We start from the raw sequence: 13,582 nt of genomic DNA, 5'->3' as shown, positions 1-13,582 counted from the left end.
GATTTGGGACGAGCTTCCTCCATCTTCTCAGGTTGCCGGCACCTGAATAAACTTCTTTCCTTCCTCACCACGACCTGTCACACAGGACTGGTTTCTGGCGTGTGAGTCAGGCAAACCTTGTTTTTTCTGGACACATTCCTGATACATGGACTCCTTGGAAAATATGTATCATGGCCATTTTCTTTTTTCTGCAGGTGACAGCGGGAAGCAGAGACCGGTCACAGAGGAAAGGAGTCAAGAACGGTGCTTTCCCTTCAGAGCAAGTAGTACAGGTAAGAAAAAGATGGATGGGAGGAGGAGGAGGAAGGATTGGGGATGGAGTCTGATCTGAGGGAGGAATTTGGACTTTGTGGACTGAAGGGAGTTTAGGAGCAAAACTATACAGCTCTTGCCAAGAGAATGGCTGATGATTGGGGAAGGGAGAGATCATTCCATAAGTGTTGTTATGAGACCTCAGGATTCCTACTTGCTGTTTCACCTGACACTTTGTTTCCTGTGTTCCCGATCAGCTATCCAAAATGTCTGTCTGTCCCTGAACATTTTGGCACTGCCTCTCTCACCAGCACCTGAGGAGCAAGACCTCTGTTAAGAAGCCCAGGTGGATGCTGACATTTGCTTTGTTCCTCTGCCAGCTGTTAAAGGTAAGGCATATTATTTGCAAATTTTTTGCCTGGGGTGGGTTGCTCTATGGTTTGTGAGTTCCCTCTGAGATGATCAGAAAGAAGGTGTTGGTGTCAGGACAAAAATAAAAGTTGAACAAACTACAAAGTTTTCATTAAGAAAAAAAAAAGAAAAGAAAAGAAGAGAAAAGAAAAGAATAGAAGGGAAAAGTGCCAGGTTGGCATGGCTCAGTTGTTCCGATAAAACCTAAGGTTCTTTGTTAACTGTCATTTAAAAAATGTTTTTAAGATTCTATAGGACCATCATTCATTCATAGAGTCATATTTTACCTTAAGTACTTTTTGTACTGTTTTGTCGAGAAGAGAGCTCTAAAACTGAAAAGAAAGAAAAGTTGAGATTTTTTAATTTGCAAAATAAACCAAAGGCCACCACAAACACAACCATAAAAACCATAAAGATAAAAGCCGAGGTAAAATAGGTCTGGAAACCCCATCCCCTGTCTTTCGATGCCAGGACCGAAGTAGCGAGAGGCTCTGAGAAGCTGTGGCTATTGCTCCTTGGACCACAGACGGGTCATGGCGGAGCTCCCATCGAAGGTGCACCTCCGCTCGCACCCCATCTGCCTGAGTATCCGTGGGCACTCGGTGTATGAGGACGAGGACCACCGCACATGGCTGCATCTCGACATGGACACAGGAGGTGACCGGAAAGTACGGTTGCGCCAGGAAGACAACCCCAGTGGGCATATATCACACACCATCTGCCCGCTGAACTCGAGCACCATGCCTTTGATGTGGACACTCCAAACTGGCAGCCTGTACCGGGACTCCATGGGCCGGTTCTGGCGCATCGTGCACCATGTCAAGGAGGATGACATGGAGGAAATGATCCTTGAGCTGATGGAAGACTCGTAGGACATGTGATGGGGTCCCTGGTTCTTGTCAACCTGAGCCCCAGTCCTGCTGGCCCGTTGGTGGGACATGTATAGTTCTGTTCACCTTTTTACTAAGCTCTGTTGTTCTATCTGCCACCCCCTCGGTGCGAGGGCACATTGATGTCTCTCTCTGTCTCTCTCTCTCTCTCTCTCTCTCTCTCTCTCTCTGTTCTTATTCTTCTTTTTCTTCTCCTCCTTCTCCTTTCTCTCTCTCTCTCTCTCTCTCTCTCTCTCTCTCTCTCTCCCTCTACCACAAATCAATAAAAGCTTTTGAGCCAAACTGGTGTTTCTCAGTGGTTGAGGGACGACCTATGAACCCGGAGGTCACGATTCGATTCCTGGTCAGGGCACAGACAAGAATTAACCAATGAGCCCTAGCTTGTATGGCTCAGTGGATAGAGGGTTGGACTGTGGACTCTGGAAGGTCCCAGGTTCGATACTGGTCAAGGGCACATGCTCTGGTTATGGGCTCAATCCCTAGTAGGGGGCGTGCTGGAGGCACCCGATGTATGATTCTCTCTCATCATTGATGTTTCTCGCTCCCTTCCTGTATGAAATCAATCCTATATAATAAAAGCCTCATGTGCTAAGTGTCCAGACGACCGGTCATCTGTTCAACCAATCAAAGCATAATATGCAAATGATATGCTAAGGTTGCTCAACTGCTCACTAAGACATGCATTGACCACCAGGGACAAGACATTCAGACTGGTAGGTCAGCTTGCTGCTTCGGTCTGGCTGATCGGACTGAGTGAGATGGGATGGACACACCCTGGAGTCCTCCTACGGTCCTGCCCCAGCTGGCCAAAATCCCACATCCCACCCCGGCCCCGATCATGCACTTGTGGGATCCCTTGGCCTTGCCTGTATGCTCTTGTAATCTGGGACCACTCATGGGATGTCAGAGAGCCAGTTTCGGCCGATCCCCGCAGGCCAGGCCTTGGGAACACACTGGTGCATGAATTCGTGCACCAGGCCTCTAGTAAAAATATATTAAACAGAGACAAAGAAAAAGACCTTAACCCTGAAAATATTAGCCCAGCCCGAGTAGACAAGGCTCGAAGACATCACTGGAAATAGTTTTCATTTAAATGACCAGCGTTCTCATTGTTTGATCTCCTGAGATTCGTCAACCAATACTACCCTCTCCAAAAAAAGAACGAATGTTTGTGGGATTACTGGTGTTTTATGCTGATCATCTCTTTCCTCTGAGGAATTATGAGGGATGCTAGGGATCGTCTCCTGGAGGCTCCCGCTGGCTCTAGCATCTAGCTCTGGATGCATTTGGGTTTTTAGTTGTGTTTAGCACTAAACAGCCCCAAACAAAGCCCAGCGATCATAAAATTCATCTAGCATTGCACCAGAGAGAGGCAGCTGGAGAGGGAGATGGAGGGAGCCCCAGAAATCAATTTCAGGGCATCCATGGTAGCATTAAAGAGATCACTGACTGCTGATTAAATTCTTCTCTGGTAGGAAAGTGTTTGCAAATGCACATTGAGACTTTTAATGCTGAGGACTAGGTACGTGAGGGATGTGTTTCTAAGGTGTGTTTCTCATATTTAAATATTGCACTTAGGACCAAGCTGGCGTGGTTCCGTGGCTGATTGTTGACCTATCAACCAGGAGGACACGGTTCGATTACCTGTCAAGGGCACATGCCCGGGTTGTGGGCTCGATCCACAGTAGGGGGCGTTTGTCAGGCGGCCGATCCGTGATTCTCTCTCATCATGGATGTTTCAATCCCTCTCGCTTTTCCTTCTTCTCTGAGTCAATAAAAACATTTAAAAAATATTAAGCAAGTGTTGCATTCAGATGACATGCACATTGTTTGAAAATAGTTTATTATTTTTTTTTGTTTCACATACCAGCTGTGTAGTCATTTAAACACGACCATGTGCCCGAGCAGGTTTGGCTCAGTGGAAAGAGCGTCAGCCTTTTTTTCATATAAATTTTTATTGATTTCAGAGACAAATAGAGAAGGAGAGAGTTAGAAACATCCATGATGAGAGAATCATCGATCGGCCAACTCCTGCATGTCCCTCACTGGAGATCAAGCCCACAACCTGGGCATGTGCCCTTGATGGGGAATCAAACCCGAGACCCTTCAATTCGAAGGCTGACACTCTATCCACTGAGCCAAACCTGCTATGGCCTATTTGACTTTTTCAAAGGGTGGAAACGCCTTGAAGAAAAACGAAGCCTCTCAGCATTCATGTCACAGTAATTTCATGAATTCATCTGATTCATGGGTATTTCAACTTACCTCACCATTCTTTCCACATTGTTCTTGTAGATGCGGACTCTGACTAATAACGAAGCTTGTTGGTAAACAGCATGTTTGTATAAGAATCCTAGGAACTACTTTTAGAAGATATTAACTCTGACCTTTCCCGTTCTGGGAGACTTGATGTACTTCAACCTTAGAACCAGGAGGACAAAGTCTCTGATAATGCACACTGGACCGGCACTTGACCACTTGCAAGATCTTTATCAGATTGTATTGTGCCTGTGGTCATGTAGAGATCTTCTCAAGCCCCTCCCACTGACCTCTTTGCTCTGTTTGGCCTCTCCCTCCTTATTAAAGCCTTTGCCTGCACTACATGTGCAGAAGGGTTTTGGGACGAGCTTTCTCCATCTTCTCAGGATGCCAGCACCTGAATAAACCTCTTTCCTTCCTCATCACCACCTGTCTCACGGGACTGGTTTCTGGGGTGTGAGTCAGGGGAACCTTGTTTTTTCTAAACACATGAACTTCTGGGAATATGTGTATCATGGTCATATTCTTTCTTCTGCAGGTGACAGGGGGAAGCAGAGACCGGTTACAGAGGAAAGGAGCAAAGAACCATGCTTCAGAGCAAGAAGAAACAGTAAGAAAAAGATTGATGGGAGGAGGAGGAGGAAGTATTGGGGATGGAGTCTGATCTGCTGTTAGAATTTGAACTTTGTGGACAGAAGTGAGTTTAGCAGCAAAACCATACAGCTCTTGCCAAGTGCATGGCTGAGGTTTGGGGAAGGGAGAGATCATTCTATAAGTGATGTTATGAGACCTCAGGAATCCTACTTGCTGTTTCACCTCTCTTTGCTTCCTGTTTTCCCGTTCAGCAATCCCAGGTATCTGTCTGTCCCTGAATATTTTGGTCATGCCTCTCTCACCAGCACATCAGAAGCAAGACTGCTGTTAATAAGCCCACCTGGATGCTAACGTTAGCTTTGTTCCTCTGCCAGCTGTTAAAGTAAAGCATATTATTTGCATATTACTTGCATGGGGTGGGTTGTTCTATCGTTTGTGAGTTACCTCTGAGATGATCAGGAAAAGGTGGTGTAGAAAGGACACAAAGAAATGTTGAACCAACTACAAGGTTTTAATTAAGAAAAAAGAAAAGTAAAGGAGAGAATAGAAAAGAAAAGAATAGAAAAGAAAAGAAAAGAAAAGAAAAAAAGAAAAGAAAAGAAAAGAAAAGAAAGGAAAGGAAAAGAAAAGAAGAGACAAGAGCCCGGCCGGTGTGGCTCATTTGTTTAGCTTAAATCTAGGAACCAGGAGATGTCAATTCGATTCCCTGTCAGGGCACATGCCTGGGTTACAGTCCTGATGCCCAGTAGGGGGCATGCAGGAGGCAACCAATCCGTGATTCTCTGTCATCATTGATCTTTCTCTTTCTCTCCGTCCCTTCCAACCTGAAATCAGTAAAACTATATGAAAAAAATGAAAGAATAGTCATGGCACAGTAAAGTAGAGCATTGAGTCAATGCAATCCTATATAATAAAAGCCTAATATGCAAATTGACCAAATGGCAGAACAACTGCTCACTATGACACACACTGACCCCCGGGGGCAGATGTTCATGTCAGGAGCAGTCTACTGGTATTCAGTGCACTGCCACAGGGGAGCGCCGCTCAGCCAAAAGCCAGGCTCACAGCTGCCGAGCATAGGGGTTGGTGGTAGCATCCACGGCAGCACTAAAACGGGCCTAAGCCGTCAGTTGGACATCCCTCAAGGGGTCCCGGACTGGGAGAGGCCTCATGGTTGGCAGAGGGACCCCCCACATTGCATAGATTTTTGTGCACTGAGCCTCTAGTAATATTATAACTGTGTATGGTGTCAGACGGGTATGAGATTAATTGCATGATTTCTTAGTCTTTTATATAATGTCTAATCATTGGGGTGTACCCCAGAAATGAACCTAATGTTCTATGTCAACTGTCATGTAACAAATATTCTTGAAAATCCATAGGACCATGTTACCTTCATAGAGTCATGTTTTACCTTAAGTATGTTTTATACAGGTTTTTCAAGAAGAGAGATCTAAAGCTAAAAAAGAAAGAAAAGTTGAGATTTATAAATTTACACAATAAAGCAAAGGCAACCACAAACACAACCGTAAAAACCATAAAGATAAAAGTCGAGGTAAAATGCATTTGCAGACCCCATCCTCTGTCTTTCGATACCAGGACTGAAGTAGCGAGAGGCTCTGAGAAGCTGTGCTTTTTGCTCCTTGGACCTCGGAGGGGTCATGGCCCAGCTCCCATCAAAGGTGCACCTCTACTCGCACCCCATCTGCCTGAGGCGTAGGCCCTCGGTGTATGAGGACGAGAATGATGGCACATGGTTGCCCCTCGTCATGGAGACAGGAGGTGTCCTGCATGTACGGTTGCGCCAGGAAGACATCCCCAGTGGGGATATCCCACTCACCACCAGCCCGCTGACCTTGTGCGCCATGCCTTTGATGTGGACGCTCCACCTTGGCAGCCAGTACCTGTACTGCAGATGCCGGTTCTGGCGCGTCGTGCACCACATCAAGGAGAATGGCGTGGAGGAAATGGTCCTTCAGTTGATAGAAGACGCCTAGGACACGTGATGTTGTCCCTGGCTCTTGTCAACCTGAGCCCCAGTCCTGCTGGCCTGCCGGTGGGACGTGTATAGTTCTCTTCACCATTTTACTAAGCTCTGTTGTTCTATCTGCCACCTCCTGGGTGCGAGGGTACATTGATGTCTCTCTCTCTCTTCTTGTTGTTGTTGTTGTTGTTGTTGTTGTTCTTCTTCTTCTTCTTCTTCTTCTCCTTCTTCTTCTCCTCCTCCTTTCTTTCTTTCTTTCTCTCTCTCTCTGTCTCTTTGTCTCGCTGTCTCTCTCTGTCTCTATCCCTCTCTCTTCTTCTTCTCCTCCTCCTCCTTCTTTCTTTCTTTCTTTCTTTCTCTCTCTCTCTGTCTCTTTGTCTCGCTGTCTCTCTCTGTCTCTGTCTCTCTCTCTCAAATCTATAAAAGCATTTTGAGCCAAGCTGGTGTTTCTAAGTGTATGAGGGACGACCTATGAACCCAGAGATCACAGTTTGATTCCTGGTCAGGGCACAGACAAGAATTAACCAATGAGCCTTAGCTTGTTTGGCTCAGTGGATAGTGGGTTGGACTATGGACTCTGGAAGGTCCCAGGTTCAATTCTGGTCAAGGGCACATGCTCTGGTTGTGGGCTTGATCCCATGTAGGGGGCATGCAGTAGGCACCGGAAATATGATTCTCTCTCATCATTGATGTTTCTTTCTCCCTTCCTGTATGAAATCAATCCTATATAATAAAAGCTTAATATTCTAAGTGTCCAGTCGACAGGTCATCTGTTCAATCAATCAAAGCATAATATGCAAATGATATGCTAAGGTTGCTCAACTGCTCACTATGACATGCATTGACCACCAGGGACAAGACTTTCAGACTGGTAGGTCAGCTTGCTGCTGGGGTCTGGCTGATCGGGACTGAGTGAGACATGCCGGACACACCCATGATCCCTCCCCAGCTGGCCAACATCCCGTGTCCCTCCCCAGATCTAATGTTGCACCGTTGGGGTCCCTTGGCCTGGCCTGTGGCCTCTCATAATCTGGTACCCCTTGGAGGATGTCAGAGAACCAGTTTCAGATGATCCCGCAGCCCAGGCCAAGGCACCACACTGGTGCATGAATTTGTGCACCAGGTCTCTGGTAAAAATATATTAAACAGAGACAGACAAAGAAAAAGACCTTAACCCTGAAAATCTTAGCCCACCCCCAGTAGACAAGGCTCAAAGACATCATTGGAAATAGTTTTCCTTTAAATGACCAGCGTTCTCATTGTTTGATCTCCTGAGGTTCGTCAACCGATATTACCCTCTCCAAAAAAAGAATGAATGTTAGAGGGATTATGGTTGTTTTATGCTGATCATCTCTTTCCTTTGAGGAATTATGAGGGATGCCAGGGCTCATCTCCTGAAGGCTAGAACCGGCTATGTGTGTGGCTTTAGCATCTAGTTCTGGATGCATTTGGGTTATTAATTGTGTTTAGCACTAAACAGCCCCAAACAAAGCCCAGCGATCATAAAATTCATCTAGCATCGCACCAGAGAGAGGAGGCTGGAGGGGGAGCCGGAGGAAGCCCCAGAAATCTATTTCAGGACATCCATTGTTGCATTAAAGAGATCACTGACTGCTTTTTAAATTCAGTGGCTGAACATGGACCTATCAACCAGGAGGTCATGGTTTGATTCCCTGTAAAGGGCACATGCCCGGGTTGCGGGCTCCATCCTTAGTAGGGGGTTTGGGGAGGTTGTCAATCCCTGATTATCTCTCATTATGGATGTTTCTCTCCCTGTCGTTTTCCGTTCCTCTCAGAGTCAGTAAAATCATTTTAAAAAATATTAGCAATTGTTACATTCAAATGGCCTGCAAATTGTTTTAAAATAGTTCATTATTTTTTTGGTTTAACATACCAGGTGTGTAGATATATAAAGATGCCCTAGCGCCAGTGCTGGTTTGGCTCAGTGGATAGAGCGTAGGAATGTGAATGGAAGTGTCCAGGTTTGATTACACTCAAGGGCACAGGAACAGGTTGCGGGTTCTATTCCCAGTGGGGGGTGTGCAGGAGGCATCCAGTCCATGATTCTCTCTCATCAGCACTGATGTTTTTATTTCTCTCTCCCTTCCTCTCTGAAATCAATAAAAAATATATACATATATTTTTTATAAAAGAGCCCACCCCTCGAGATGTGTCATGTGTCACACTGCAGACACTCTGTCCCGTGACCCCTTTGGGCTCGATCCTTTCGAGGGCAGTATGAGGGTGACATTTGAATTTTTTTTCCTCCCATATATTATTTTATTATTTTATTCTTTTCTCCTAAATGCAAACAGGCAGATATCAGACTTTTCCTTATGGCCCCATTCATCTTTCCTTCCTAACTGGGGAAGAGTTTGCCTCTGTCCAGGTCATTGAGCTGGGAGTTGTATTTAATTTTTCTTTTCAGAGAAGGATGGAGAGGGAGAGAGTTAGAAACATCCATGATGACAAAATCATGGATCGGCTCCCTCCTGCAAGTCCCTCCCTGGGGATCAAGCCCACAAACAGGGCATGTGCCCTTGACCGGGAATTGAACCCGGAACCCTTCAGTTCGCAGGCCAGCACTCTATCCACATAGCCAAACCAGCCACGGCCAATTTTACTTTTTCAAAGGGTGGAAATGCCTTGAAGAAGAAAGAAGCATTTCAGCATTCATGTCACAGTGGGAATTACATCTCACCTCACCATTTCTAAATTGTTCCTGTAATTGCAGACTCTGACTAATAATGAATCTTGTAGGTAAACAGCATGTTTGTGTAAGAATCCTAGGAACTAATTTTACAAGATATGAACTCTGACCTTTTCAGTTCCGGGAAATTTGTTTACGTTCAGCCTTAGAACCAGCTGGACAAAGGCTATGATGACGCACTCTGGACCGACACCTGACCACTTGTAAGATCCTTATTGTATTGGACTGTGCCTGTGGGCACATAGAGTACTTCTCAAGCCCCGCCCCCTGACCTCTTTGCTCTGTTTGGCCTCTCCCTCCTTATAAAAGCCTCTGCCTGCACTGAGATGTGCAGATGGGTTTTGGGACAAGCTTCCACCCTCTTCTCAGGTTGCCAGCAACTGAATAAACCTCATTCCTTCCTCACCACCTCCTGTCTCACGTTTCTGGCGTGTGAGTCAGGGGAACCTTGTTTTTCTGGACAAATTCCTGGTACATGGACTCCTGGGAATATGTGTATCATGGTCATGTTCATTCTTCTGCAGGTGACAGGGGGAAGCAGAGACCGGTCACAGAGGAAAGAAGCAAAGAATAGGCTTTTGCCTCCATTGCAAGAAGAACCGGTAAGAAAAGATGGATGGGAGGAGAAGGAGCAGGAGGAGGAGGAAAGATTGGGGATGGAGTCTGATCTGAGGGAGGAATTTAGACTTTGTAGACTGAAGTGAGTTTAGCAGCAAAACCATACAGCTCTTGCCAAGAGCATGGCTGAGGTTTGGGGAAGGGAGAGATCATTCTATAAGTGATGTTATGAGAACTCAGGAATCCTACTTGCTGTTTCACCTGACTCTTAATTCCGGTTTGCCTGATCAGCTATCCCAGTATCTGTCTGTCCCTGAATATTTTGGTCTTGCCTCTCCCTCCAGCACCTGAGAAGTAAGACCGCTGTTAAGAAGCCCACCTGGACGCTGACATTAGCTTTGTTCCTCTGCCAGCTGTTAAAGGTAAAGCATATTATTTGCATAATATTTGCGTGAGGTGGCTTATTCTATGGTTTGTGAGTTCCCTCTGAGATGATCAGAAAGAAGGTGGTGTTGTCAGGACAAAAAGAAAAGTTGAATCAACTACAAAGTTTTAATTAAGAAAAAAAGGAAAGAAAAGAGCCCGGCTGGCCTGGCTCAGTTGTTTAGCTTAAACCTAGGAACCAGGAGATGTCGATTCGATCCCCAGTCAAGGCACAAGCCCGGGTTAAAGTCTTGATCCCCAGTAAGGGGCATGCAACAGGCAAAAAATCCGTGATTCTCTGTTATCATTGATCTTTCTCTCTCTCTCTCCCTCTCCCTTCCTCTCTGAAATCAGTAAAACTATATGAAAAAAATGAAAGAATAGTCATAGCACAGTAAAGTAGAGCATTGAGTCAATCAATATAATAAATGGCTAATATGCAAATGGACCAAACAGCAGAAAGACTGGTCACTATGACACGCACTGATTACCTGGGGCAGATGCTGATGGCAAAAGCTGTCCACCGGTGGTGATGCGCTCCAACAGTGGGAGCGCCAGTCACCCAAAAGCCAGGCTAAGAGTTGCTGAGCACAGGGGGGTGATGGGAGCCTCCATGGCAGCAATAAAGCGGGCCTAAGCCGTCAGTTGGACAACCCGCAAGGGGTCCCAAACTGGAAGAGGCTGAAGCGCTGACTAAGGGACCCCCCGCAAGTGCATGAATTTTGTGCACTGAGCCTCTAGTTATATTATAATAACTGTGTACGGTGTCAGATGGGTTTGAGATTAATTGCATGATTTGTTGGTCCATTATATAATGTCTAATCATTGGGGTGTACCCTGACAGGGACCTAATCTTCTAAGTCAACTGTCATTTTAAAAATGTTTTTAAAATTCTATAGGACCATGTTACCTGCAGAGAGTCATATTTTTCCTTAAGTACGTTTTGTACAGTTAGTTCTAGGAGAGAGATCTAAAGCTAAAAAGAAAGAAAAGTTAAGATTTATAAATTTGCAAAATAAACCAAAGGGAACCACAAACACAACGGTAAAAACCATAAAGATAAAAGCCAAGGTAAAATGCATTTGGAGACCCATCCCCTGTCTTTCGATACCAGGACCGAAGTAGCGAGAGGCTCTGAGAACAGTGACTGTTGCTCCTTGGACCACGGATGTGTCATGGCCGAGCTCGGGTCGAAGGTGCACCTCACCTCGCACCCCATCCTCCTGAGGCGTGGGACCTCAGGGTATGAGGACGAAAACGATCGCACATGGTTGCACCTCATCATGGAGACAGAAGATGTCCTGAAAGTCCTGTTGCACCAGGTAGACATCCCCACTGAGGATATTGCACTCACCCCAAGCACGCTGACCTCGTTCACCATGCCTTTGATGTGGACGCTCCAATCTGGTAGCCAGTACGTGGACAACATGCACAGGTTCTGGCGCATCGTGCGCCACATAAAGGTGAATGGATTGGAGGAAATGATCCTTGAGCTGATGGAAGACTCATAGGACATGTGATGGGGTCCCTGGCTCTTGTCAACCTGAGCCCCAGTCCTGCTGGCCTGCTTGTGGGACATGGATAGTTCTGTTATCCTTTTTACTAAGCTCCATTGTTCTATCTGCCGGCTCAAGTGCAAGGGCACATTGATGTCTCTCTCTCTCTCTCTCTCTCTCTCTTCTCCTTCTTATTCTTCTTCTTGTTCTTATTCTTCTTCTTGTTTTTGTTCTTCTTGTTCTTCTTGTTCTTATTGTTCTTCTGGTTCTAGTTCTCCTCCTCCTCCTTCTTCTTCTTCTTCTTCTTCTTCTTCTTCTTCTTCTTCTTCTTCTTCTTCTTCTTCTTCTTCTTCTTCTTCTTCTTCTTCTTCTCCTTCTTCTTCTTCTTCTTCTCCTTCTTCTTCTTCTTCTCCTCCTCCTCCTCCTTTCTCTCTCTCTCACTCTCTGTCTCTTTGTCTCCCTGTATGTCTCTGACTCTCTCCCTCTCTCTCAAATCAATAAAAGCATTTTGACCCAAGCTGGTGTTTATCAGTGGTTGATGGAGGAGTTATGAACCCGGAGGTCACAGTTCCATTCCTGGTCCGGGCACAGACAAGAATTAACCAATGAGCCCTAGCTTGTTTGGTTCAGTGGATAGAGGGTTGGACTGTGGACTCTGGAAGGTCCCAGGTTTGATTCTGGTCAAGGGCACATGCTCTGGTTGTGGGCTCAATCCCCAGTAGGGGGTGTTTAGGCGGCACCCGATGTATGATTCTCTCTCATCATTGATGTTTCTCGCTCCCTTCCTGTATGAAAGCAATCCTATATAATAAAAGCCTAATATGCTAAGTGTCCAGTCGATTGGTCATCTGTTCAACCAATCAAACATAATATGCAAATGATATACTAAGGTTGCTCAACTGCTCGTTATGACATGCATTGACCACCAGGGACAAGACATTCAGATTGGTAGGTCAGATTGCTGCTGGGGTCTGGCTGATGAAGACTGAGTGAGACAGGCTGGACACACCCTGGAGCCCTCCCATGGTCCCTCCCCAGCTGGCCAACCTCCCGAGTCCCTCCCCAGACCTAATGGGGCACCGGTGGGGTCTTTTGGCCTGGCCTGTGCCCTCTCGTAGTCTGGGAACCCGCAGGGGATGTCTGAGAGCCACTTTCGGCCAATCCCCGCAGGCCAGTCCGAGGCACCACACTGGTGCACGAATTCGTGCATCAGGCCTCTAGTAAAAATATATTAAACAGAGACAGACAAAGAAAAAGACCTTCTGCTTGAAAATATTAGCCCAGCCCCGGTAGGCAAGTTTCGAAGACATCACTGGAAATAGTTTTCATTTCAATGAGCAGCGTTCTCATTGTTTGATCTCCTGAGCTTTGTCATCCAATACGACCCTCTCCAAAAAAAGAACGAATGTTTGGGGGATAGGGGTGTTTTATGCTGATCATCTCTTTCCTTTGAGGGATTACGAGGAATGCTAGGGCTAGTCAGCTGAAGGCTTGAACAGGCTCTATGTGTGGCTTTAGTGTCTAGCTCTGGATGCATTTGGGTTTTTAATTGTGTTTAGCACTAAACATCCCCAAACAAAGCCCAGCGATCATAAAATTTATCTAGCATCACACCTAAGACAGGTGGCGGGAGGAGGGCCCAGGATGAGCCCCAAAAATCAATTTCATGTCATCCATGGCGGCATTAAAGTGATCACTGAGTGCTGATTAAATTCTCCTCTTGCAAGAAAGTGTTTGCAAATGCACATTGAGACCTTTAAGCCTGAGGACTGGGGAGCGTGAGGGTTGCGTTTCTAAGGTGTGTTTCTCATATTCAAAATATTGCACTTCGGGCCCAGCCGGAGTGGTTCAGTGGCTGAGTGTGGACCTATCAACCAGAAGGTCACGGTTCGATTCCCCTTCAAGGGCACATGCCCAAGTTTCGGGTTCGATCCCCAGTAGGCAGCGTTGGGTGGCGGCCTATCCGTGATTCTCTCTCATCATGGATGTTTCTCTCCCTCTCCTT

General features: G+C 46.1%; 2 protein-coding genes and 1 pseudogene across 2 annotated transcripts; all 3 read left to right on the top strand.

Annotated features, from left to right (window-relative positions):
* The first annotated feature begins 1,196 nt into the window (after positions 1–1,196).
* LOC102423864 (T-cell leukemia/lymphoma protein 1A-like) lies at positions 1,197–1,535 on the top strand. Its single transcript, XM_006105778.1, has one exon. It carries the CDS (start codon positions 1,197–1,199, stop codon positions 1,533–1,535), a length of 339 nt encoding a protein of 112 aa, XP_006105840.1.
* Positions 1,536–6,067: 4,532 nt separating this feature from the next.
* Positions 6,068–6,403, top strand: LOC102423558 (protein p13 MTCP-1-like). Its single transcript, XM_006105777.1, has one exon. It carries the CDS (start codon positions 6,068–6,070, stop codon positions 6,401–6,403), a length of 336 nt encoding a protein of 111 aa, XP_006105839.1.
* A 4,853-nt stretch (positions 6,404–11,256) lies between these two features.
* Positions 11,257–11,592, top strand: LOC106694938 (annotated as a pseudogene).
* Positions 11,593–13,582: the final 1,990 nt, after the last annotated feature.

This window comes from Myotis lucifugus, unplaced genomic scaffold (genome assembly GCF_000147115.1).
Source record: "Myotis lucifugus unplaced genomic scaffold, Myoluc2.0 scaffold_725, whole genome shotgun sequence".
NCBI lineage: Eukaryota > Metazoa > Chordata > Mammalia > Chiroptera > Vespertilionidae > Myotis > Myotis lucifugus.
This window is presented reverse-complemented; position numbering and strand designations above follow the sequence as displayed.

Bases quoted from the DNA above. Each gene is read 5' to 3' on its own strand.
- LOC102423558 (XM_006105777.1), top strand. From the start codon at position 6,068: ATGGCCCAGCTCCCATCAAAGGTGCACCTCTACTCGCACCCCATCTGC.
- LOC102423864 (XM_006105778.1), top strand. From the start codon at position 1,197: ATGGCGGAGCTCCCATCGAAGGTGCACCTCCGCTCGCACCCCATCTGC.